The sequence below is a fragment of the Xenopus tropicalis genome, chromosome 8, assembly GCF_000004195.4.
Source record: "Xenopus tropicalis strain Nigerian chromosome 8, UCB_Xtro_10.0, whole genome shotgun sequence".
Lineage (NCBI taxonomy): Eukaryota > Metazoa > Chordata > Amphibia > Anura > Pipidae > Xenopus > Xenopus tropicalis.
Window position 1 is genome coordinate 7633254 of NC_030684.2, and position 26651 is coordinate 7659904.

Sequence of the window (26651 nt, forward strand, 5' to 3'; positions counted from 1 at the left end):
TATAAAAGTCAGTTCTGTGCGGTATGGACGGCTCGTTTCACATGTTTCTGCTGGAAACATCATGTTCCTTCTGCTTTAGCCACATATTAGCCATATTTGTTGTAACCCAACATTGACGTTGGCTTAAGGGCACTGTAGTTGAAATTATTCCCAGGAGCTGGCACAGAAATCTCATATCTAACTGTCTTAGTGTAGGCAAGTGTATAGGCAACCATTAACCATCTGTGAAGGGCTCAGCCTCCCACTATCCAAGTTTTATCAATGTAGTTAATAGTATCCATTTTAAACCACCAGCCTGAGCTGAGTTTACAATCTAGAGGCAATGGGGGAACCTAAAAATCTCAGGGTATAAGAGGTATTATGGTTCATGGTCAAGGACAAGACCACTTGGTCAAAACCACTCACTATGAGCGCTGAAGACCAGAAAGAGTTTCTCTGGATCATGTGGGCCTTTGGGGGACATCTGAAGACTGCAGTGGTTGGAAATATACTCTGACAGGGTATTAAGTTTCCCAGTAGTATGAGATTAAGGGCAGACAGTAGGCAATGGGGGAACCTAAAAATCTTAGGGTATAAGAGGTATTATAAAGGGGAAAGGTTCATGGTCAAGGACAAGACCACTTGGTCAAAACCACTCACTATGAGCCCATGAGCACCCAAGACCAGAAAGAGTTTATTTGGATCATGTAGGTCTTTGGGGGACATCTGAAGACTGCAGTGGTTGGAAATATTCTGACAGGGTAACAAGTTTCCCAGTAGTATGAGATTAAGGGCAACCTAAAAATCTCAGGGTATAAGAGGTATTATAAAGGGGAAAGGTTCATGGTCAAGGACAAGAACAAGACCACTTGGTCAAAACCACTCACTATGAGCACTCAAGACCAGGTCCACTTGGTCAAAACCACTCACTATGAGCACTCAAGACCTGAAAGAATTTCTCTGGATCATGTAGGTCTTTGGGGGACATTTAAAGACTGCAGTGGTTGAAATATACTGACAGGGTATTAAGTTTCCCAGTAGTATGAGATTAAGGGCAGACAGTAGGCAATGGGGGAACCTAAAAATCTCAGGGTATTATAAAGGGGAAAGGTTCATGGTCAAGGACAAGAACAAGACCACTTGGTCAAAACCACTCACTATGAGCACTCAAGACCAGAAAGAGTTTCTTTGGATCGTGTAGGTCTTTGGGGGACATCTGAAGACTGCAGTGGTTGGAAATATATTCTGACAGGGTATTAAGTTTCCCAGTGGTATGAGATTAAGGGCAGACAGTAGTAAGGTTATGACATAGGAGGCCAGAAGAAGGTTGTGGTTGTGGAACAGACAGGGATTAGGGGTGTATTTAGAAATAAGGATCCCAGTGCAGACAGGACTTAACTAGACTTTGGTTTTAATCCCAGCAGTGGGGATCACAGTAAAGTCTGATACATGGGTGCAACAAGTATTAAGGGAAAACATGAAGTAAGAGCTTGAGATGAGCCAGAAGGCAGCCGGTTAGGATGAGTAGTCTTGGCAGGGTGTAACGGATTAACAAGGCAGAGAGAATGTTGGATATGTTGCACACCTCGAAGCGGTACGACTTGAATATGTGAAATAAATCATACGGTTGATGGTCCCAGAATATCATTTTTGGGAGATGAGTAGAACATTTTGCTTGTTGACAGGTAATAGGAGATATTGCCTAACAATGACCCTAAAGTTTACCTCCCTGTCTTAATACCCACACACTCTACCCCGGCCCCATTAATACACACACTCTACCCCGGCCCCATTAATACACACACTCCATCCCCACCCCCATTACTACACACACTCTACCCCAGCCCCATTAACACACACTCCATCCCCACCCCCATTACTACACACACTCTACCCCAGCCCCATTAACACACACTCCATCCCCACCCCCATTACTACACACACTCTACCCCGGCCCCATTAATACACACTCCATCCCCACCCCCATTACTACACACTCCATCCCCACCCCCATTACTACACACACTCTACCCCAGCCCCATTAACACACACTCCATCCCCACCCCCATTACTACACACACTCTACCCCGGCCCCATTAATACACACTCCATCCCCACCCCCATTACTACACACTCCATCCCCACCCCATTACTACACACACTCAACCCCACCCCCATTACTACACACACTCTACCCCGGCCCCATCAACACACACTCCATCCCCACCCCTATTACTACACAAACTCTACCCCGGCCCCATTAATACACACTCCATCCCCACCCCCATTACTACACACTCCATCCCCACCCCCATTACTACACACACTCTACCCCGGCCCCATTAACACACACTCCATCCCCCACCCCCATTACTACACACACTCTACCCTGCCCCCATTAACACACACACTCTATCCCCCCCATTAACACACACACACTCTATCCCCCCATTAATACACACACACTCTATCCCCCCCACTTATGGAAGAGATGACCGTACAGTAAACAAAGGCTGATGAAATGTTTCCATGTTTGCTGCCAGAGGAGTGGGAATGGGCCACATGTGGGCATCCGCTGTTCTGCTCAACTCATCAGAAATCTACTCCGGCATTCCGGGCAGTCTCCCAGGGGGTCTCATATCTATTCTATCTCAAGCGATGGTGATGTCTAAATCTAAGTCAGAACTCCACCTGCAGGCTGGGGAATGGCCAAGGCAAGCGTGAGGATTTTCCTTTGGGGGCTGGCACGCTGCCCGGGCTGTCAGAGTGAAGAGGCAGATGAGCGAGAGTGCAAGCTTGTGCAAAGCAGGACTTGTTGGTCTCAATCACCGCGCATCGAGCTGCCTTATTGTTCTCTGGATTCAAACCCATTTGGAAAGCGACACGGCCCTGCGGGGCCCAACGGCACAAACACAGGGGGGAAATGCCTTTCCTAATGTTCTGTGCATTTGTGATACCTTCACATCATTTGGAGACGGTCCTACAGCAGTAAATCTGACAGTTTTGAACTTCCAAAACCCAGGCTGTCTGGGTCAAAACTGCCTGCACGGTTTTCCATTTTAGAAGGCTGTGGCGATCGGACAGTTGGCAATTGCCCTGCCTCGTGACGTCAGCAACCCGCCCCTTCCCCACGCCCACTAGTGATGAGCGAATCTTTTCGCCAGGCATGGATTCGCAGGGAATTTCAGCATTTCGCCATTGGCGAATAGTTTTGCGAAACTTCCATGACAATTTGCCGTGAAAAATTGGTCAAAAGTAGACACGGTCGCGTCAAATAGGCCGCGGTCGAGTCAAAAAAAGGGCACAGCCACGTCAAAAAAAGGGTGCAGTCGCGTCACAAAAAAAGTGCGGGCGAATTGTTTCGCGAAACTTCCGTGACAATTTGAAGTGAAAAATTTAGTCCAACCTCAAATTGGTCAAAAGTGGACGCGTCAAAAAATGGGCGCAGCCGTGTAAAAAAGAGGGCCAAAGTCCCAAAAAAGTGCGGGCGCCAAACTTCCGTGACAATTTGGCACGAAAAATTTCTTTGCGCGTCAAATTGGTCAAAAGTGGACACAGTCGTGTTAAATAGGGCCCGGTTGTGTAAAGAAAAGGACGCAGTCGCGTCACAAAAAAGTGCGGGGGCATTGTTTCGCAAAACTTCCGTGACAATTTGCCGCGAAAAAAATTTCTTTGCGCGTCAAATTGGTCAAAATTGGACATGGTCATGGTCGCGGGCCGCAGACGACAAAAAAAAAGACACGGGCGACAAAAAAATCACACATTTTTCGCCGTTTCCCAAATTTTATGGCGACGCGAAACGGGACAGATTCGCTTATCACTAATGCCCACCCCTCCCCGTCCCTTGTGACATCACCACCCACCCCCTGCCTGGAGAAAGAAGCCGGCAAAGGTGGCAACCCTACCTGTATGGCTGCCAGGGGTAAACACACGGGTATTGCTAATCCAAACAAGCAGTATTTATCTAACCAGAGATACACTTGCACCAATGGGCCAATACCTATGGTGGCAGCTTAACTCAATTGTTGAGACCTAGGGCCAAACGATCGAATTAGGACAGCGAGGACCTCAACAATGAGCCGTTGTGGTCCCTGATCTGATGGGAATCAAACCTACCTGAACAAGATATCAGTTGGGAAGGCCGTTGGGGGGTTTCCCATACATGGGGTCTTGGGCTTTTATTGGGTTTTGTTTGTACCACTCTGGGTAAATGGGTCATAAGCAACCAGCATGAAAAGGTGACCCTAAATAACCTTAGCGTAATATTCATTCAGCTTTGATGATGTTGAAAGGATCCTAGATATGTACAGAAGGGAGATGTTTCCTTGCAATTAATAAGCTAAAATTAGGCATATTAAGGTTCCCTTTATCTGCCTTCTGGTAGGGAGCCAGGCAAAGCTGCCTCCAGGCTAAGGAATAATGATGATGTACCTTACTGGCTCGTCATATAGACAAATTGGTTGAGCAACATCCTTTGATCTACCTGTTTTGCCCCCCGGAAGCCATATTTATATGTGATTGAGACTACTGTAGACTCTAAAACACACATGCACATCTGTATGGGGGGGTTAAACCCATCTGGAAGACCTTAATCTTCTATAACGTCCTTTTATATTTCCTCGAATTCACTATTCTACTCATTCAAGGCCCAGATTATAATATAATGATGATGTCAACCATTGAGGTCAATGGAGCTCTTGAACAGCCTGGGGGAGGACCATAAAAATCTCTTAGAAGGCCACATCCAGCTAACGGCCTCCAGTTTGACAGCCCAGCTGTCAACACAACAGAAGTTACTTGATGTATCCAATGCACTAACCTTGTTAGAGAGATCCTAAGATCTGATTGGCTTGTTTCAACAGCCATTGAAAGGGAGGGTAAGGTTATAATCCCAGAAAAAGCACATAAGAACATATTATAGAAAGCTATGGGTTGTACAGAGATCAAAGAATTACAAATGTTCTAAAAGTGTTAGGGTCTCATTAACGTCTTAAGGTGGCCCTACACGGGTAGACCAATTTGGCAGCTTATCTACCCATGTATGGGGCCCCCAACGGGCCTCCCTGATCAATATCAGTCCAAAAATCGGCTAGGGGTTGATCAGGCAGGTTGATAAGGACGGCTCCTATACTGGTGATTGTAATTTCAATTTGCCCAATATCACCCACCTTAAGTGGGAACATTGGGGAGAAGATGTCCATGTTTGGCAACCTCGCCAAATAAGTGGAGGATGTATGGCCACCTTTACGGAGTGCTGGGCAAGCAATTGCCAATGCTTTTCATTACAGACCAACTGATATTGAACTCACAGCCCTACATACACTCGTCTGCCAACACAGCAGCATAGCAATGAGCAGTAAGGGGAAACTCAGTAACTAATATTTCCTCCAGCAACCCTGTTCTGTAGTAAGGACACGGTGTCTAACATAAACAGAAAATCTGGCCGCGCCGGAACTTTATGATGAAAGCCAGCGTGTCGGAAAACCTGCGAGGTTTTGAAAGATATTGGCAAGAACATTCCACTTTCCATCGGCCCCTGCCATGTTCTACATGTGGAGCGTTACCTGGCTTTTATACTCACTTAAACTATTATAAAGAAAGAAAAGAAATGAGAATAAAGCTGAGAGGTAAGAAGGTGGGCAGCCAATATGATCAAAGTCCTGTTGAAGTCCTAAAGAAAATGTCCTACAGAAGACGTTCAACAGAAGATGTCCTACAGAAGAAATTCTACAGAAGATTTCCTACAGAAAAAGTCCTACAGAAAAAGTCCTACAGAAAAAGTCCTACAGAAGACGTTCAGCAGAAGATGTCCTACAGAAGAAGTCCTACAGAAGAAGTCCTGCAGAAGACATTCTACAAAGCCAGTGAAGCCTTCTACTCAACCCATTGGGGCTGCGGCTTGTGTATCCACCACACAGAAGATGTCCTACAGAAAAAGTCCTACAGAAGACGTTCTACAAATCCAATGAAGCCTTTTACTCAACCCATTAGGACTGTGACTTGTGTATCCACCACACAGAAGATGTCCTACAGAAAAAGTCCTACAGAAGACATTCTACAAAGCCAATGAAGCCTTCTACTCAACCCACTGGGACTGCGACTTGTGTATCCACCACACAGAAGATGTCCTACAGAAAAAGCCCTACAGAAGAAGTTCTACAAAGCCAATGAAGCCTTCTGCTCAACCCACTGGGACTGCGACTTGTGTATCCACCACACAGAAGATGTCCTACAGAAAAAGTCCTACAGAAGACATTCAACAGAAGATTTCCTACAGAAGATGTCCTACAGAAGAAGTTCTACAAAGCCAATGAAGCCTTCTACTCAGCCCATTGGGACTGCAGCTTGTGTATCCACCACCAATTCCATTCCAAGAAACCTGTACATGACAAAGACTAATATATATGTGTGTGGGGGTTGAATGTTATGTTTTAGTGGCCTTTGCATGAGGGTTTTCTCAACACCATGGGGGAGAGGGTGTTTTCTCTGGCAAATCAAAGGGACTATTGACTATAAAAAGCAGGGGCGTCGAGGCAGCTGGATAAACAGTTTTAAAAAGAGAAGAAAAGCTAATGAGGGAACCTTCCAAGCCACTAATGATGAAGTGACCACTAGGGAAGGGAACACTAGAGTCCAGTATACACACACACATCAGGCTTGGGTGGTGGACTTCACAAGCCCACGAGTGAGACAATTTCTAGTTTATCTCACAAGCAAGGTGAGAACATAAGGGACCTGTGAGTCCGGGCAGCTTCAATGCCCAATGAAGGAGAGGGAAAACAAAAAGACAAAGTACATCCTATGTCGGAGTATTTTTCTTCCAAGCGGAGGTGTTTTACTAGTGAATTCACTTTGTGTTGTTTTAACTGAATGGCGATTTCCTGTTTTAACTTGCTGATTAGCTGGGTCGGGCTGACCGGGTTAATTGCATACCAGCGACATACCAGCGTTCATGGGCGGGGACTGCTCGCTGGAAATAGCTCGGGTCCCACAAATTGGCTTGGAATTCAGCTAAGTTTCTAGTTATTCTCTGCTGCCATGAAATCCCACCGACGTTAAGTAGGACTTCTTACCAATAGGCATGAACATGTGACCCCCATATAGGTATGGGTAAGGATACAATTCCTCCATAACTAGGGGTGGGCAGAAGAGGTGCCTGCCTAGGGCACAAGAGTGAGGGGGGGCTAGGCAGGTATCTCTTTGGCCAACCCTTAGCTCAGGATCTCTTTCATGGTGCTCCCTGCCTCGACGACAGACGCCACGTGGGGCCAAGGAGATGGCTGGGTCGCCTAGGGTGCCCAGTTGGCTTGGCCTGCCTCTACTCCATAGATCAGTGCAGAAAGTAGGGTTGTTACCCTTGACAATATTGGCCTTCAGGTTTGGGGCAGGTGATGACATCATGGAGTGGGGAAATGGGGGTGGAAAAATGATACTGGGGGTCATATATCAACACTGGGCAAACTTGTTCATGGGCAGTAACCCATGGCAACAAATCAAACCATTGCATTCACTGTTCTACCTGCAGCTGGCTGGAAAAAGCCGATTGGTTGCTAAGGGTTACTGCCCACGGGCAAATTTGCCCAGTGAATGTCTCTAGGACTTCTTACCTATAGGCATGAACATGTGACCCCCATATAGGTATGGGTAAGGATACAATTCCTCCATAACTAGGGGTGGGCAGAAGAGGTGCCTGCCTAGGGCACAAGAGTGAGGGGGCGCTAGGCAGGTATCTCTTTGGCCAACCCTTAGCTCAGGATCTCTTTCATGGTGCTCCCCGCCTCGACGACGGACGCCACATGGGTGTGGGGCCAAGGAGATGGCTGGGTTTCCTAGGGCGCCCAGTCGGTTTGGCCTGCCTCTACTCCATAGATCGGTGCAGAAAGTAGGGTTGTTACCCTTGACAATATTGGCCTTCAGGTTTGGGGCAGGTGATGACATCATGGAGTGGGGAAATGGGGGTGGGAAAATAACACTAGGGGTCATATATCAACACTGGGCAAACTTGTTCATGGGCAGTAACCCATGGCAACAAATCAAACTGTTGCATTCACTGTTCTACCTGCAGCAGGCTGAAAAAAGCCAATTGGTTGCTAAGGGTTACTGCCCATGGGCAAATTTGCCCAGTGAATGTCTCTATTTAAAAGGAGCTGATTGATCACAGAAAGAGTTAGGGAAGGGAGGGATTCATAGGTAGGGATGCCAACAAGTATATTGCCAGTACACTTTACTGGCACCAGTCCTAACTGGTGATTTGCCGGCTAGGCCGGTCAAATACTGGCTAGCAGGAAGTGAGGCTTGTACTGAACAGGAAGTGAAGCGTGCAAAATAAGAGAGTCAAGATTACCCAATAGGAGAAAGTATAAATCTAAGTAACTTCCCAATAGAGACCAATTACAAATGTTGACTGGTTTTACGGTTATTGGTAAGTCTTATTGCTACTGGAAGCTGGGTCTGTCTTCTTATTGTCTTCACTCCTGGCTCTGACTCCATAAAGTACTGGAAGTCATGCCGCCGCCGTCAGCTCTCCTCTGGCCAAGACTCCCACAATGCCTTGCGCACACATCTGTGACTTTCCTTCTTTAGGAAATGCTTGCAGGGCATTATGGGAGTTGGAGTCTTGGCAGGAGCAGAGCTGACGGCTGCTCTACGGTTTTGGAAGAGGACAGGGCGGCCATTAGCTCGGCTTACAGAAGCAATTACATTTACGAGGCGTGAAAATGTGTCAAAAACTGCTTAGAATTGGGTTTTTGGGGGGGGTTTACAACCTGTTTAATAGAGAATATTCTTCACGGGGGCGAGCAGAAATGGATGATTAATACATGTATGAGTTATGAAGCCATACGCGAGTGGCCTTCCTTGCCTTTTGAGAGAGGTCCAACCTCCCATCCATGGTACCTGGAAAGCACTGGCAGGTTCCCTTGGCAGGGTCGGAATGGAAATCCCATTCTCCCCCTCGGCCGTGGGATATGTTGAAGCCATCAGCCAAAGTCAGCTTGTTTTAGGAGTGAGCAAACAAACTGGAATATCCATCAGGCTTTCCCCATTGTGCAAACAGGACGTCGCACAGTGGGCTCCTACCTCAAAGACTTGCTCGTCCAGGATCCTGGTGCCGAACACGACGATGCCGTTCGTGTCTATAATGGGGCCGTCGCTTCTTTTCAAGGGCAGGGTGGCCTTCTTGACGCAGTCCAGGAACAGGGTGATCGTCTTCTTGTGCACGCTGAAAGCTACCCGGTGCCACCTGGGAAACACAGATGAGAATAAGTTAAAATGGAGAGTCCACGGAAGAACCCTGTTCCGTGATATTGGCAGAACTTACTGAGCATTAGAGCTTGGCAGAGCCAACCATTTAGCCCTCCTGGCTCCTAGCTCTGTGCAGACTTGTTGAGAGAGGTCTGAGGTGGGTCTCGCCCAAGGAATTTTCTAGGTATCTGCCCAATTTTTGTCCAAATATTAGTTGGAGCATAAAGCTTGGGGAGGATCTTACCACTGGCCTTATCCAATCCTTATTTCCAGACTATCAACACCTGCTGTGGGTTGTAGGCCCAAACTAGGGGCAGGCAGAAGAGGCACAACGATAGGGGGGGGTGCCAGGCAGGTACCTCTCCTGCCTACCTCTAGTCTGCGCTCCCTTGTTATTGCCCCCGCCATGTGTGTGTGCAATGCCATCGTGGAAGGGGCAAGGTGGCCGACCAGGTTTCCTATGGTGCCCGGTCTGCTTGACCTACTGCTGCTTGGGCTTGACCTAGGGATGTCACCCTGCGGGTATTTGACCAGCCTAGCCAGCTAAAGCCGGTGCTGGCATTACCAATTCACTGGTAAATTTGTAAGGCTGGTAACCCTACTTGCAAACCCCTACCTTCCTTAACTATCTCCATGGACAAGGATGGACATCTTTCAACATCTTTCAAATAGACAGCGTCTTCCCCGTCCATTTTTCCTTCCCCACCTGGCCATTTCCCTGCCCCAAACCCCCATTCCCTCATCTAGGCCTCCCATTTCCCCACGCCATTACATCATTTCCTGCTCCCAAGTGATGTCACAGCCAGCCCCCCCCAAACCCAAAGGCCAGTAAGAAAAATAGGGGCAACCCAAGCCTGACCATGCCAGTACCATCTGCCTGCCTGTATCAAGTGTGTGCCAGTGCCTCCATAGTTCCTTGCCTTGTTATCCCTGGCCGTGCTTTCCAGTTTGCCAAACATCTGTCCTGCCTGGTTCCCAGCTGAACCCTTAAAAGGACCAGGGGCCCCTGGTGGTCCATAGTGACCCTCAATTTCCCAACAGTAGTAAAATATCAATAAGAACTTGGCCAAAAGAAGTTCTCCACCCTCTCCAAAGCCCATATAGCAACAATAACCATTAGATGCCCCATTGCGACTGACTACACTTGGCAAAAGGTGCCCCGTACGTTATAGTTCAGAGCCCTATAGATTATTATACGTTCAGACATGAATTCACTTTCATTACTACTGAAAATGTCCAAGCGCACAAAGAGAAACAAACTACCCACAATCCCTCTCTCAGCCCAATTGTTCAGTTATTAGGAAATATCTGCGCATTGTGGAGACGTAATTATACCCCGGGGAGGCCGGGAGGGTTCCTTATCAGAGGCGGCTGCTGGAATTGAGGCTGTTAATGTGCATTAGAAGCGGCTACATCAGTGTCGGAGCTAATTAGTCTAATAGACTGCGAGCATCTGGGAATGGAGCTATCTCCCGTCGCAGCAGAACAAATACTTGCCATCTCTACAGAGAAGCCATTAGCCGAATAAAAACACGCAAACAATCAAATATTTTAATGCGTCAAAGTACAAGCACTAGGTTTCCCGAGCTAATGTATTTTCAATGTGATGCTTATTATCCATTTATGTGCCGTTTTCTAAGCTGTTTTGCACAGAGAATGAGGCATTCAAGGGAAACTTAAGCTGGGGAAGAACTTGGTCAGCAGCCATGTTTTTGGCTGGTCCCTTCTTGATGACATCATCTGATACATGCAGACTACGTTGCATAAGGGTAGGACATCAGAGCAGTACAGCACTCTAAAACTACAGTAGAACCTTTAGGGCAAAGGTTCTCCAACTGTGGATCTACACCCTCTAGGGCAGTGGTCTCCAACCAGTGGCTTGGGAGCAACATGTTGCTCCTCAACCCCTTGGATGTTGCTCCCAGTGGCTCCAAAGATGCTCATTTTTGAATTTCTGGCTTGTTCTGGTTGCATAAAAACCAGGAGTACTAGCCTATAGGCTGCCAGTCCGTATAGGGTCTACCAGACCTCAACCCCTTGGATGTTGCTTCCAGTGGCCCCAAAGAAGCTCATTTTTGAATTTCTGGCTTGTTCTGGTTGCATAAAAACCAGTCGTACTGGCCTATGGGCTGCCAGTCTATATAGGGTCTACCAGACTTCAACCCCTTGGATGTTGCTTCCAGTGGCCCCAAAGAAGATGCTCATTTTTGAATTTCTGGCTTGTTTTGGTTGCATAAAAACCAGTCGTACTGGCCTATGGGCTGCCAGTCTATATAGGGTCTACCAGACCTCAACCCCTTGGATGTTGCTTCCAGTGGCCCCAAAGAAGATGCTCATTTTTGAATTTCTTGCTTGTTTTGGTTGCATAAAAACCAGGAGTACTGGCCTATAGGCAGCCAGTCCATATAGGGTCTACCAGACCTCAACCCCTTGGATGTTGCTTCCAGTGGCCCCAAAGAAGATGCTCATTTTTGAATTTCTGGCTTGTTTTGGTTGCATAAAAACCAGGAGTACTGGCCTATAGGCAGCCAGTCCATATAGGGTCTACCAGACCTCAACCCCTTGGATGTTGCTTCCAGTGGCCCCAAAGAAGATGCTCATTTTTGAATTTCTGGCTTGTTTTGGTTGCATAAAAACCAGGAGTACTGGCCTATAGGCAGCCAGTCCATATAGGGTCTACCAGACCTCAACCCCTTGGATGTTGCTTCCAGTGGCCCCAAAGAAGATGCTCATTTTTGAATTTCTGGCTTGTTTTGGTTGCATTAAAAACTAGGCGTACTGGCCTATGGGCTGCCAGTCCATATAGGGTCTACCAGATAGCCAATCACAGCCCTTATCTGTAGCCTTCAGGTACATTTTTCATGCTCATGTTGCTCCCCAACTATTTGTATGTGGGTGTAGAGTCTAGGGCAGCGGTTCTCAACCTGTGGGTCGGGACCCCTTTGGGGGTCGAACAACCCTTTCACAGAGGTCGCCTAATACCATCAGAAAACACATATTCCCGATGGTCTTAGGAATAATTTTATGGTTGGGGTTCACCACAACATAAGGGACTGTATTAAAGGGCCACGGCTTTGGGAAGGTTGAGAACCACTGGTCTAGGGCAAGGATCTCCAACCTTTATTATCCATAAGCCACAATCAAATAGAAAAAGAGTTGGGGAGCAACACAAGCATGAAAAATGTTTCGGGAGGTGCTAAAAACTGGTTGTGATTGGCTACTTGGTAGCCCCTATGTGGACTATCAGCATACAGAAGGTTCTGTTTGGCAGAACATCTTGTTTTTATGCAACCAAAATGTGCTTCCAAGCCAGAAATGTAAAAATGGCCACCTACTTTGGGGCCACTGGGAGCAACATGCAAGAGGTTGGTGAGCAACCACTGGAGGGGACCTCAAAGTCTTGGCTGGGCCTGAAGGTCAATTAGCAGAAGTCAGAATTTTTTGGTGAAGATTCGGTGAAGAACGGGACAGATTACTATAAAGCAGGTTGAAGAAGTAAATTAATTGGTTGATGTACAAATTAAAACTGCAACTACGAGTTGGAGATGTGGCCCAACAAAAGAGAGAACTAAGCACCCATCAATCGTCCCACCCTATGTGTGTGTGTGTGCGTTGGACTCCCACCTCCTCATTGTGTGTCTGTCATTTGTCTAGAGATGGTTTCCATCCTTCCACACAAAAGTTGAATTCATTTATCTGACCTTTTTATGTGTTGGTGGGGAGGGCTGCAATTTGTCAATCAAGCCTATTATCTGCCCTTGTCACTGCTAAGCAATCGAGATAAATGGGAAGCAGTGTTGCCTTCACCAAGGCCTGTGACCGTCGATGATAGGAGACAAGGGGCAGAGCAGTGGAGACCATCATTCCCCAACGTTTCTAAAGGTCAGAACCACATGGAAACTTGGGTTTTGAAAGCTACAGATACATAGAAGGAAACAGAAAGCCCAAACACATGCAGTAGATACCATCCTCATGGGGTGGTCTAGCCAGTTAGGGGTTTTTGGGACACTTACTTCCCATCTGACAGATTAATGTTTCTAAAGATGGGGTAATCCTCGGGGGGTGGGTGTCCCTGGTGGTCTTCATAGACGAACATCGGTTCCCAGCCCAGCGTCAGGCCGATCTGCAGGGTTCCTTGCTCATTGTAGATGGAGAGCAGGTAGGAATGGCTTCCTTTTTTGGGTTTCACAGTTGCCAACAAGGAGAAATCTTCTGGGAATGCGACATCTAAAAATGGAACAAAGGCAGAGACTTTAGTAACAAGCCAACTGGAATCCAGTACTATTCTTTGTCCAGAAACTCTGTTTGCTTAAAGCTCCTCCTTCAGATAAACCCTACAAGAGTGGTGGACAATGCTTGCCCCTGTATAAGTAGCAATAATTCCATGCATAAAATGTGGTTTTATATTGCGGGCAAATGTGTTTTCTCAAAACAAGGTGGACTTCTTTACTTTCAGAATTGTTTGCTTTGGGGCGAATGAACTCTTTAGCCCTGTTATGGCCCAAATGAACTATTTAGCCCTGTTTTGGTGTGAATGAACTCTTTAGCCCTGTTTTGGTGTGAATGAACTCTTTAGCCCTATTTTTACGTGAATGAACTCCTTAGCCCAGTTTTGGTGTGAATGAACTCTTTAGCCCTATTTTGACGTGAATGAACTCCTTAGCCCAGTTTTGGTGTGAATGAACTCTTTAGCCCTGTTTTGGCCTGAATGAACTCTTTAGGCCTGTTTTGGCCTGAATGAACTCTTTAGCCCTGTTTTGGTGTGAATTAACTCTTTAGCCCTATTTTGACGTGAATGAACTCCTTAGTCCAGTTTTGGTGCGAATGAACTCTTTAGCCCTGTTTTGGCCTGAATGAACTCTTTAGCCCTGTTTTGGTGTGAATGAACTCTTTAGCCCTGTGAATGAACTCTTTAGCCCTGTTTTGGCGTGAATGAACTCTTTAGCCCTGTTTTGGTGTGAATGAACTCTTTAGCCCAGTTTTTGCGTGAATTAACTCTTTAGCCCAGTTTTGGTGTGAATGAACTCTTTAGCACAGTTTTTGCGTGAATGAACTCTTTAGCCATGTTTTGGTGTGAATGAACTCTTAAGCCCTGTGAATGAACTATTTAGCCCTGTTTTGGTGTGAATGAACTCTTTAGCCCAGTTTTTGCGTGAATGAACTCTTTAGCACAGTTCTTGCGTGAATGTACTCTTTAGCCCTGTTTTGGCGTGAATGAACTCTTTAGCCCAGTTTTGGCCTGAATGAACTCTTTAGCCCTGTTTTGGCGTAAATGAACTCTTTAGCCCTATTTTGGCCTGAATGAACTCTTTAGCCCTGTGAATGAACTCTTAACCCTGTTAAGTCAACTTTCACACCCGACCTGCACCTAGGGCATCGCACACTGGCATCACATGACTTGCATGCATTATTGCACCTACCCCTTTGGAACATATGGCCAAATGGTTGTTTGTAGCTCAGCTAGGGGAGAAAGTAGCCAATGGGAACTGAAGATCTATAGAGGACGAGCCCAAGGTTGGGGACTACAGCCCTGCAATCTGATTATCTATAACTCCGCCCCACCTCCCTAGTCTGTATTATTCCTAGTGCAAAGGCTACATAGTTCTACCCTGGGGGGGCCCACTTGCACTAATGACCCTCGTGACCCAGGGCCTGGGCCATAGCAACACAACTGTGTCTTTAAATGTAAAAAAAAAAAGCCCCTGTTTTGTAAACAAGGGGCCGGTGGGAAGTGAAAACAGGTGGATAAATGAAAGTGCCTTTGTGCCCCTCGGGGCAGTTACTTTGGGGGCCTATTCAAATGCGCTGCTTTTGTAGGTAGGGTTAATGGCAGTCTGAAGAATCCAATTAGCAGAAATGCTGCCGACTCAGCGCTTTTGCCTTTTGTTTTGTTGCGGGTTTGAAAGGAACAAAAAAAAAAAATGAAAGAAGGAAAGCGGTCATGTGTTTCCCATTGAGATGTTAAACTGGAGGGAAGGGAAACCGGTCTGATTAGAGGCACCGTAAAACCACTAGCGCTGCAGCGAGGGAAAGCGAGCATTCTGTCACAGTGGCACAGATCCTATCTGATCCCCCCCATTGTAAGCAGCAGTCCTGCCCTGCTTTATGGCTGAGATTCTAGCTATCTGTATAACAGAGCATTCTGTCACAGTGGCACAGATCCTATCTGATCCCCCCCATTGTAAGCAGCAGTCCTGCCCTGCTTTATGGCTGAGATTCTAGCTATCTGTATAACAGAGCATTCTGTCACAGTGGCACAGATCCTATCTGATCCCCCCCCATTGTAAGCAGCAGTCCTGCCCTGCTTTATGGCTGAGATTCTAGCTATCTGTATAACAGAGCATTCTGTCACAGTGGCACAGATCCTATCTGATCCCCCCCCATTGTAAGCAGCAGCCCTGCCCTGCTTTATGGCTGAGATTCTAGCTATCTGTATAACAGAGCATTCTGTCACAGTGGCACAGATCCTATCTGATCCCCCCCATTGTAAGCAGCAGTCCTGCCCTGCTTTATGGCTGAGATTCTAGCTATCTGTATAACAGAGCATTCTGTCACAGTGGCACAGATCCTATCTGATCCCCCCATTGTAAGCAGCAGTCCTGCCCTGCTTTATGGCTGAGATTCTAGCTATCTGTATAACAGAGCATTCTGTCACAGTGGCACAGATCCTATCTGATCCCCCCATTGTAAGCAGCAGTCCTGCCCTGCTTTATGGCTGAGATTCTAGCTATCTGTATAACAGAGCATTCTGTCACAGTGGCACAGATCCTATCTGATCCCCCCCCTATTGTAAGCAGCAGTCCTGCCCTGCTTTATGGCTGAGATTCTAGCTATCTGTATAACAGAGCATTCTGTCACAGTGGCACAGATCCTATCTGATCCCCCCATTGTAAGCAGCAGTCCTGCCCTGCTTTATGGCTGAGATTCTAGCTATCTGTATAACAGAACTGCAGCTTACTTGCCTCTCATTACAAGGTTGTGCCCCCGGGGGCCCTGCTTTTCCCTTCCCTGGGCGCTGTAGCATTACATATACTTCCACTGCACGATTCGTTAAACAAACTGACTCACAATGATGTGATTGGCAGCTCCAATGCGGATCAAGCAGATCCCTTTCCCACCCCTGTGTATCTAGATAAGAGGCTGCCTATTCATCTCTTTATAAAGAGACTACATTCCAGCTTCTTAGTCCATTCCTCAGAAACACTTGACCAGTTTTGGGGGGCATTTTTAAAAAGACCCCCATTGTGACATCGACTCCAGGGAGGTTTAATGCATAATGTATTGTTAATGGACAGATTTGGCCCGTTTAGCCGGCTTACAAGCCCTATTCCGTGACCCCCCAGCTGTCTAGAAAGGGCCACAAGTTCAAGTAAGTGAAGTTCTAAGATGGGAGAACATTCCCAAGCGCTCGAGAACACGCAAACGCCCGCGGCCATATGGGAACAAGCTGTCGCCGCGAATTGGCACCGACTAAAGGGGAAACTGCGGCGCAGGAAAATGGATTGGGCTTGTAACAGAAGTGGTTTTGGGACCGGATCCAGTAAATCCGGCTCTTGTTTTGGGACTCTTTTAAATTCAGGCCAAATGCCAGTGATTGTTTTAATATGGACCCCCTGGGGGCAGCGTTTACCTCCGACTGAAGTATTCACCAGCAGAGAATGGGGGGGGTTTGTTTTACAGGGGAGGTTTTCAGCTTCGGGGGGGGGGGGCAGCGCTTGGCTCCAAGTTTGGGTTGCTGATACCCATTTGCCCCAGGGGCTTCCAAGGAACCTGATATCCAGGGCCCAGTCAACAATTAGATGAAGAAGGGGCAAAATAACAAGGGATGTCCAATAGGATGGACTCATTCAATTGCCCAGTAGGAGATTCTCTGGAATTCTGGCTGGCCAATACCATACGGGATAGGTCACAATGCCCCATATTCTAACTGGGCAAGAGTTGGCCAATCATGACATGCAAGTACTAGATGGGCAACCCAAATGGAGACACTCTAGCCGAGCTATTGTTATGTATGTTGCCAGTTTTAATATTGGAAGAAGGCCTGGACTACCTGCCAACCCCTTCTGGCACCCACGGGGTGTCATCTGACTGGTACTTGGTACCTAAGTCGGACTGGGGTACCCGGGGCCCACCACTGGGCTCTAGTGCTGCTTACTTAAGGTGGCCATACACGGGCCGATTGTATCTGCCGATATCTGTCCCTATTTGGCAGCTAATTGGCCCGTGTATGGGCAATACCGACGGGCCTGCCCGACCGATATCTGGCCTGAAATCGGCCAGATATCAATTGGGCGGGTTAAAAAATGTAGTCGGTTCGGGGACCATATCGGCCCCTATTACCAGCGTTCTAATTCCATCGTTTGGCCCACCGAATTAGCCTGAATTCACCCGATATTGCCCACCCCTAGGTGGGGATACCAAGAGAAGATCCGCTCGCTTGGCCACCAAGCCAAGCGAGTGGATCTTAACATGTATGGCCACCTTTTCTGTAAAAAAATAAAGATGGCCGTGTGTTCCACTTTGGAACGCACGGCCATCTATATTGTTTTACAGCAAATAAGCTGTGGGGCGGAGCAGCTGGGGGAGGAGCCTGGGACAGGCATAAGTTGGGCCGGCACAACCCTGCTTGACACCTACTTTATCAATATCCAGATTTCCCAGCTTTAAACCACAGCTTAATGGAGAGGTTGCCAGTGGTGTAAATAGGTGCTACTGGGCCCCACAGCATATTCCATTTGGGGCCCCAAAACATTGGGCCAAGATATAATAAAATTACTCATTAATGTGGGCCTTACTGGGTCCTCTACCCCCTGTAGGGACTACTTCTTCTGTAGTTCCGCCCCTAGGGGTTGTTAAACTGTGTGTGTGTGGCCCTAAATATGGCATGGAGTGTCCTGATGGTATGTTATAACATTTAGCGGACTGGGGTACCCGGGACCCAACTCAAGGGCCCACCACCGCTTCCCACTCTGCCCCCAGCCACCACCACTCCTGCTGTGAAAAAATAAAGATGGCCGTGCATTCCAAAGTGGAACGCGCGGCCATCTTTATTTTTTCACAGCAAGTAAAGCAGCAGAGCAGGGTACAGGCAGGGTCCAATAGGGTCAGGGCCCACCAGGTTTTTTTCTGGTAGCCCAGTGGGCCAGTCCAACCCTGCTGTGATTGGACGAGCACCAAAGTCAAGAGCTTTCATTACATCCAGACATGAAGACACTCCTGGGCCCCCTGTAGGGACTACTTCTTCTGTAGTGCTGCCCCTAGGGGTTGCTAAACTGTGTGTGTGTGTGGCCCTAAATATGGCATGGGGTGTCCTGATGGTAAGTTATAAAGTTTGTTGCCTTGGGCAATTTCATTCTTATAGATTCAGAGTCGGACTGGGGTCCCAATTGATTGCTTGCTGTGAAAAAATAAAGATGGCCGTGCATTCCAAAGTGGAACGCGAGGCCATCTTTATTTTTTCACAGCAAGTAAAGCAGCGGAGCAGGGTACAGGCAGGGTCAAACAGGGTCAGGGCCCACCAGGTTTGTACCTGGTAGCCCAGTGGGCCAGTCCAACCCTGCTGTGATTGGACGAGCACCAAAGTCAAGAGCTTTCATTACAACCAGACATGAAGACAACATGAAGACACTCCTGGTCCCCCTGAAGGGACTACTTCTTCTGTAGTGGTGCCCCTAGGGGTTGCTAAACTGTGTGTGCCACCACCACTCCTGCCCTGCTTACTTGCTGTGAAAAAATAAAGATGGCCGTGCGTCCCAAGGTGGAACGCGAGGCCATCTTTATTTTTTCACAGCAAGTAAAGCAGCGGAGCAGGGTACAGGCAGGGTCCAACAGGGTCAGGGCCCACCAGGTTTGTTCCTGGTAGCCCAGTGGGCCAGTCCAACCCTGCTGTGATTGGACGAGCACCAAAGTCAAGAGCTTTTTCATGAGGACAACAAAAGGTTCTTACCGGAGAACAATTGATTGGTCGGAGCGCTAAGCTGGGCCTCTTTGGACACTCTAAATGCCACGTCTGGTCCATCTGAAGATTTGCGGTAGGCGCAGAAGCCCGTCGTTTTTTTGATACCGTCTGGTAAATTGTGAAATTCTAAGGCCTTCAACAGGTCCGCCGGTTCAGCTGCAAAGAGAAGGGGACACGCGTTAATGATAATATCGGATATAATTCCACGGAACAATGTCGGGTCATGTAAAGTCACAAGAGATGGGTGGGAGAGTCCAACCGGACTTGGGCAATGGCACTAGTGGGCGCTGGTGGGCTTTATTGTGGCTTCAGACTTGGAGTTGCCAGAGGTGAGGGGTGAGAGGAGCAAAGGAATGAGTAGTATGAGGCTATTTCGGTGGTAGCCTCTCGTGTTTCATTATATTTATTCTCTTTCAAAAAAGGAAGCCCCCCCCCTATCTCCTTACTGGTGTAACCCGAGGGAAAGGGGGAATATTTAAAGCTCGGCCGTGATTGGCAGAGGCAGCTGCTGGAGCTCTGTAAACAGTAACACGGCCGTCCGGTCATCCTCTTCCATTGAGAAAAGAACATTTTTATTTCTCTAATTGGGGGCGGCATTGAAAAATCTCCACCCCCCCGTGGAAAACATGGAACATTCCTACTGCGGTTTTTATTTAAAGGGATACCGCCGTATAAAAATAACTGTTTCTTTAATTTAGTTTAAAGCAGGCTGTTGAGGGCGGGGGCAAAAGAATGGGCTGGGTTGATAAAGGAGGGGGTGGGGGGGGGTTTTTTGGGGGGGGGAAGTAACCAATAGATGGCTTTGTACTTATATAGAGTCTCTGCTTGGGGATACTACGACTCCAAACAATCTACAGTAGTTGCAAATACCCACTCTGTGGCATAGTTACCCCTTGAAGTCACAAGGTGTCTTTTCAAGGGGAACTCGACCCAAACATCAACATATTTTCAAGCAACTTTGCAATATACATCAATAAAAATATGCAGCTTTTTCATGATTAGTAATATAATAATACGGTTTGGAACAGTTCCCTAAGCCCCGCCCCCTGTTCCCCTGCTGATCCGGCTGACTACTCCCAATCCCACAATCCCCTGCTGCACACGTGATGCCAATAAGCAAAGGAACATCCCAGTGCAATGCATTGTGGGTTATGTAGTTCCTGCAGGCTGTCTGTAAGCTGGGGAGAAGTTGTTAACATTCGTAACATCAGTGTTTTAGTCCCTCCTCCCCTGCCAGGATTCCAAATGATGCAGCTGTTTTGCAGCTGGATTTCAGCCTATAAACATGGGATTTATTCCTACTTTTTGAAGGAACAGATGACAGGGATAGGGATATTAGGGGTTTCTGGGTTGTGTGGGGTATCATAGGGAATAGGGCCCGACACATTTACCATTTATATCTCTCCCTAGTGACCCCATAGCCAAAGGGAATATTTACCCCTCCGCCGACTGCCTTTTGGGCACTAGAGCTATTCTGGGCTGTTTAAGCAGCAACTGGTTTATGATACTGGGACCAGTAAAGATGTATTTGCCCCCAGTCAGCCCCTCGCCGGCAATCTGAAATCTGACAGTAACTCACGGGGGGGGGGGAATGGATCACAGAGGCAGAATGAAATGCGCTGGGTATCCCGAGTGGCACCAAGCCAAATGTCACAGCGCTGGTAGTCATTTCTACTGCTATAAACACTTCCTGCAGAACCTTCATTGGGAGAAATACCCCCCCCCCCCCCCCCCGAGAAGCAGCTGTGCACATTTAGCATCACTTCAGCACCAGCAGCAAACAGGGGGCCACTGTCTAAGGGAAGCACTATGGCACCTCCCTCCCATATGTATAAATACAAATATACAGAGAAGGAATGTTCTGGGCACACAATAAGCTGTACCCCCATACTGTACTGTCTAAGGGAAACACTATGGCACCCCCTACCCATATGTATAAATACAAATATACAGAGAAGGAATGTTCTGGGCACACAATAAGCTGTACCCACATACTGTACTGTCTAAGGGAAACACTATGGCACCCCCTACCCATATGTATAAATACAAATATACAGAGAAGGAATGTTCTGGGCACACAATAAGCTGTACCCCCATACTGTATTGTCTAAGGGAAACACTATGGCACCTCCCTCCCATATGTATAAATACAAATATACAGAGAAGGAATGTTCTGGGCACACAATAAGCTGTACCCCCATACTGTACTGTCTAAGGGAAACACTATGGCACCCCCTACCCATATGTATAAATACAAATATACAGAGAAGGAATGTTCTGGGCACACAATAAGCTGTACCCACATACTGTACTGTCTAAGGGAAACACTATGGCACCCCCTACCCATATGTATAAATACAAATATACAGAGAAGGAATGTTCTGGGCACACAATAAGCTGTACCCCCATACTGTATTGTCTAAGGGAAACACTATGGCACCTCCCTCCCATATGTATAAATACAAATATACAGAGAAGGAATGTTCTGGGCACACAATAAGCTGTACCCCCATACTGTACTGTCTAAGGGAAACACTATGGCACCCCTACCCATATGTATAAATACAAATATACAGAGAAGGAATGTTCTGGGCACACAATAAGCTGTACCCCCATACTGTACTGTCTAAGGGAAACACTATGGCACTCCCTACCCATATGTATAAATACAAATATACAGAGAAGGAATGTTCTGGGCACACAATAAGCTGTACCCCCATACTGTACTGTCTAAGGGAAACACTATGGCACCTCCCTCCCATATGTATAAATACAAATATACAGAGAAGGAATGTTCTGGGCACACAATAAGCTGTACCCCCATACTGTACTGTCTAAGGGAAACACTATGGCACCTCCCTCCCATATGTATAAATACAAATATACAGAGAGGGAATGTTCTGGGCACACAATAAGCTGTACCCCCATACTGTACTGTCTAAGGGAAACACTATGGCACCCCCTACCCATATGTATAAATACAAATATACAGAGAAGGAATGTTCTGGGCACACAATAAGCTGTACCCCCATACTGTACTGTCTAAGGGAAACACTATGGCACTCCCTACCCATATGTATAAATACAAATATACAGAGAAGGAATGCTCTGGGCACACAATAAGCTGTACCCCCATACTGTACTGTCTAAGGGAAACACTATGGCACCTCCCTCCCATATGTATAAATACAAATATACAGAGAAGGAATGTTCTGGGCACACAATAAGCTGTACCCCCATACTGTACTGTCTAAGGGAAACACTATGGCACCTCCCTCCCATATGTATAAATACAAATATACAGAGAGGGAATGTTCTGGGCACACAATAAGCTGTACCCCCATACTGTACTGTCTAAGGGAAACACTATGGCACCTCCCTCCCATATGTATAAATACAAATATACAGAGAAGGAATGTTCTGGGCACACAATAAGCTGTACCCCCATACTGTACTGTCTAAGGGAAACACTATGGCACCTCCCTCCCATATGTATAAATACAAATATACAGAGAAGGAATGTTCTGGGCACACAATAAGCTGTACCCCCATACTGTACTGTCTAAGGGAAGCAGTGAATCTTGGGTATTTTTATTAAAGTGCCACAATGGGGCAGTTCTATTAGAGTCAAAGCAGTTGCCCAATTCCCAGCAACACCAACATGTCAAACCAATATCACATACAGTTCATGTGCCCGGCAGCTGTGTCTTCCTTTTATTAGACCCTAAAAATATATCTTTTTATATTCTGGTGCCGCAAATAGCAGAAAGGGAGGACGGATTCAGCAGGGAAAAGAATGAAGCTGTAGATGGAAAAATCTAATAAAGTCTTGCACGATTGCTCTCGGCGCGGCACAGACTGACCTACATAGCAAAGATTTATTCCTCTACTGCATTCTGGGAATAGAGAGATCCTGTCCCCTCTCTGGTAACCTCAGTCTGGGCTTTTGGGGCAATAACCCACATTGTGCTAAATCTCTTATAAACCGTCAATCTGTGAATTCAGCAGCAGAAACAGAGAAATGTGAGCGACTTTATTGCACTTATATAACATTGTGCCTTTATATGGGGGGCACAGAACCCCTCAGTGACTGCTAATATCCTTATCATTTACAGTAGGGGGTACATTATCCCTTATAATACATGAGTGATACTCAGAGTTCCCTGTATAACTCAGCCTGCAGCCTTGTGCCTTTATATGGGCACAGAACCCCTCAGTGACTGCTAATATCCTTATCATTTACAGTAGGGGGTACATTATCCCTTATAATACATGAGTGATACTCAGAGTTCCCTGTATAACTCAGCCTGCAGCCTTGTGCCTTTATATGGGGGGCACAGAGCCCCTCAGTGACTGCTAATATCCTTATCATTTACAGTAGGGGGTACATTATCCCTTATAATACATGAGTGATACTCAGAGTTCCCTGTATAACTCAGCCTGCAGCCTTGTGCCTTTATATGGGGGGCACAGAACCCCTCAGTGACTGCTAATATCCTTATCATTTACAGTAGGGGGTACATTATCCCTTATAATACATGAGTGATACTCAGAGTTCCCTGTATAACTCAGCCTGCAGCCTTGTGCCTTTATATGGGCACAGAACCCCTCAGTGACTGCTAATATCCTTATCATTTACAGTAGGGGGTACATTATCCCTTATAATACATGAGTGATACTCAGAGTTCCCTGTATAACTCAGCCTGCAGCCTTGTGCCTTTATATGGGGGGCACAGAACCCCTCAGTGACTGCTAATATCCTTATCATTTACAGTAGGGGGTACATTATCCCTTATAATACATGAGTGATACTCAGAGTTCCCTGTATAACTCAGCCTGCAGCCTTGTGCCTTTATATGGGCACAGAACCCCTCAGTGACTGCTAATATCCTTATCATTTACAGTAGGGGGTACATTATCCCTTATAATACATGAGTGATACTCAGAGTTCCCTGTATAACTCAGCCTGCAGCCTTGTGCCTTTATATGGGCACAGAACCCCTCAGTGACTGCTAATATCCTTATCATTTACAGTAGGGGGTACATTATCCCTTATAATACATGAGTGATACTCAGAGTTCCCTGTATAACTCAGCCTGCAGCCTTGTGCCTTTATATGGGGGGCACAGAGCCCCTCAGTGACTTCTAATATCCTTATCATTTACAGTAGGGGGTACATTATCCCTTATAATACATGAGTGATACTCAGAGTTCCCTGTATAACTCAGCCTGCAGCCTTGTGCCTTTATATGGGGGGCACAGAACCCCTCAGTGACTGCTAATATCCTTATCATTTACAGTAGGGGGTACATTATCCCTTATAATACATCCCTCATCAGTTGAGTTTGCCAATGAGTGAAACACAAGGAGATCAAGTTCAGAAGTCCTGCAGATGACTTAATGTGGCCACAGACAGTAAGATTTGCTCATTTGGCGAAGTTGCAAAAAGAGCAAATCTTTCCCCCTATACCCCCACCTTGGGTGGGCAATATTGTGCTAATGTGGTCATTTGGCCCTAGGGCCAAACAATCACATGGCAATGAAGGAAGCAAGGACTTCATTAATTGGCCGATGCAGTCCCCAATCCGACAGAAAGTCAAACCTGTCCAATCGACAGCTGGCCAATTTTTGCCCAGATATTGGTCAGGAAGGCCTGTCGGAGGGCCCCATACAGTTGGGAAGCAACACAAGCATGAAAAATGGACCTGGGGGTACCAAATAAAGGCTGTGATTGGCTATTGGAAGCCCCTATGTGGCCTGGCAGCCTACAGGAGGCAGTAGACTTAGGTTTTATGCTTCCAGAACTCATTTCCAAGCCAAGAATTCAAAAATACCCACCATCGTTGAGGCCACTGGTAGCAACTTCCAAGAGGTTGGTGAGGAACATGTTGCCCCTGAGCCACTGGTATTTAGAAAGTCAGTCCTATTAAAGCCATGTACCTGTACCACTAAGGAACTAGGAAAAATATGTTACCGATAAGTTTGCATGCCCTTTACTGCATTGGCCACCAACCTACGTCCCTTGATTCTGCAACTGCTCTACGAGTCTAGGAGATCTGGTGAGTTGAGTTTACCCACAAACTTGACTATCAAGCACCTTCCATGGAGGAATTGTTTTCCCCTTGGCATTCCCTAAATAACTCTGGAGGCAAGTATCACCCAGACAGGTGCAGACCCTCGATCATCGGCTCAGGAATGTCCTGCTACATAACTCATCATTGTGTCCCACCTAAGACAGGAACATCTAGATAACGACGGCTGCCGGATTTCCTACTGAAATCAAATGCTGGGATTTTTTTATGGTTTTGTTTTTAGATGTAGAACTTTATAGGAGCTGTTTGGGCCGAGGCCACATCTGCTACGGCGACCCACCCCCCGCTGCTCGTTACAGTTGTGATTATAGAGCATGGAGAGGTAGGGCGTCCTTCCAAGGCAATCGCTGCTGGAGACACATGGAGCTGGAACGGTTCCAAGGAGGACTGCCAAGCCCCGATCAGTCAGATTGTAGATCTTGGTAACATCAGATCTCTTGGAATGTCATCTTGGAGCCTCTCCAGAGGTCTTAAAGAAGCCTACTGAGAAGCCTACTGAGATCATGTTTGCTCTGCAGCTACTCTGTAGCACCGAGACAGGAGCCAAGGGAACATCAATCAGATTGATCATCTCCTTAACATTCTCCCTCAGTTATCCATCACGGCCCACGAGCCGCCGGCAAACTGGTTTTGCCTGAAGAACTGGCATTCCCTTGGTTATCAAGAGCTGCAAGGAACATCTGGAACCAATTCTACAGTCCCCCGCCAAATGTACTCGTGTGTCCTTAGTTTGTTTACAAAAGAAAAAAAAAAAAAAGACAGCAAACAGACGCTACATTTGTAGCTTTTCTGCCCAGATCTGGACCCTCGGAGAAGGATATGGCCAAAGGACAGTTGGGCAGTTCAGCTCTGTATAATATTAATCACGGCAACTGGGAATAATTCCCTTTGTCCATTAATGTCATGCACAACAGCAAGGGGTGATACTCGAGTTCCCTCAGCCTGCAGCCTTGTGCCTTTATATGGGCACAGAACCCCTCAGTGACTGCTAATATCCTTATCATTTACAGTAGGGGGTACATTATCCCTTAAAATACATGAGTGATACTCAGAGTTCCCTGTATAACTCAGCCTGTAGCCTTGTGCCTTTATATGGGGGGCACAGAACCCCTCAGTGACTGCTAATATCCTTATCATTTACAGTAGGGGGTACATTATCCCTTATAATACATGAGTGATACTCAGAGTTCCCTGTATAACTCAGCCTGCAGCCTTGTGCCTTTATATGGGGGGCACAGAACCCCTCAGTGACTGCTAATATCCTTATCATTTACAGTAGGGGGTACATTATCCCTTATAATACATGAGTGATACTCAGCGTTCCCTGTATAACTCAGCCTGCAGCCTTGTGCCTTTATATGGGGGGCACAGAACCCCTC

General features: G+C 46.9%; 1 protein-coding gene across 3 annotated transcripts in view; it reads right to left on the bottom strand.

Annotated features, from left to right (window-relative positions):
* The window catches only part of col5a1 (collagen, type V, alpha 1), a 142307-nt gene that overhangs the window by 88772 nt on the left and 26884 nt on the right, over window positions 1-26651 (bottom strand). For all 3 annotated transcript variants that reach the window (XM_012969175.3, XM_004916645.4, XM_012969176.3), the window contains exons 2-4: window positions 19169-19336; window positions 13236-13449; window positions 9058-9220 (exon numbers count right to left, since the gene is read on the bottom strand). In XM_012969175.3, coding sequence (XP_012824629.1) covers window positions 9058-9220; window positions 13236-13449; window positions 19169-19336 — 545 coding nt within the window. The remainder of the gene's footprint in view (window positions 1-9057; window positions 9221-13235; window positions 13450-19168; window positions 19337-26651) is intronic.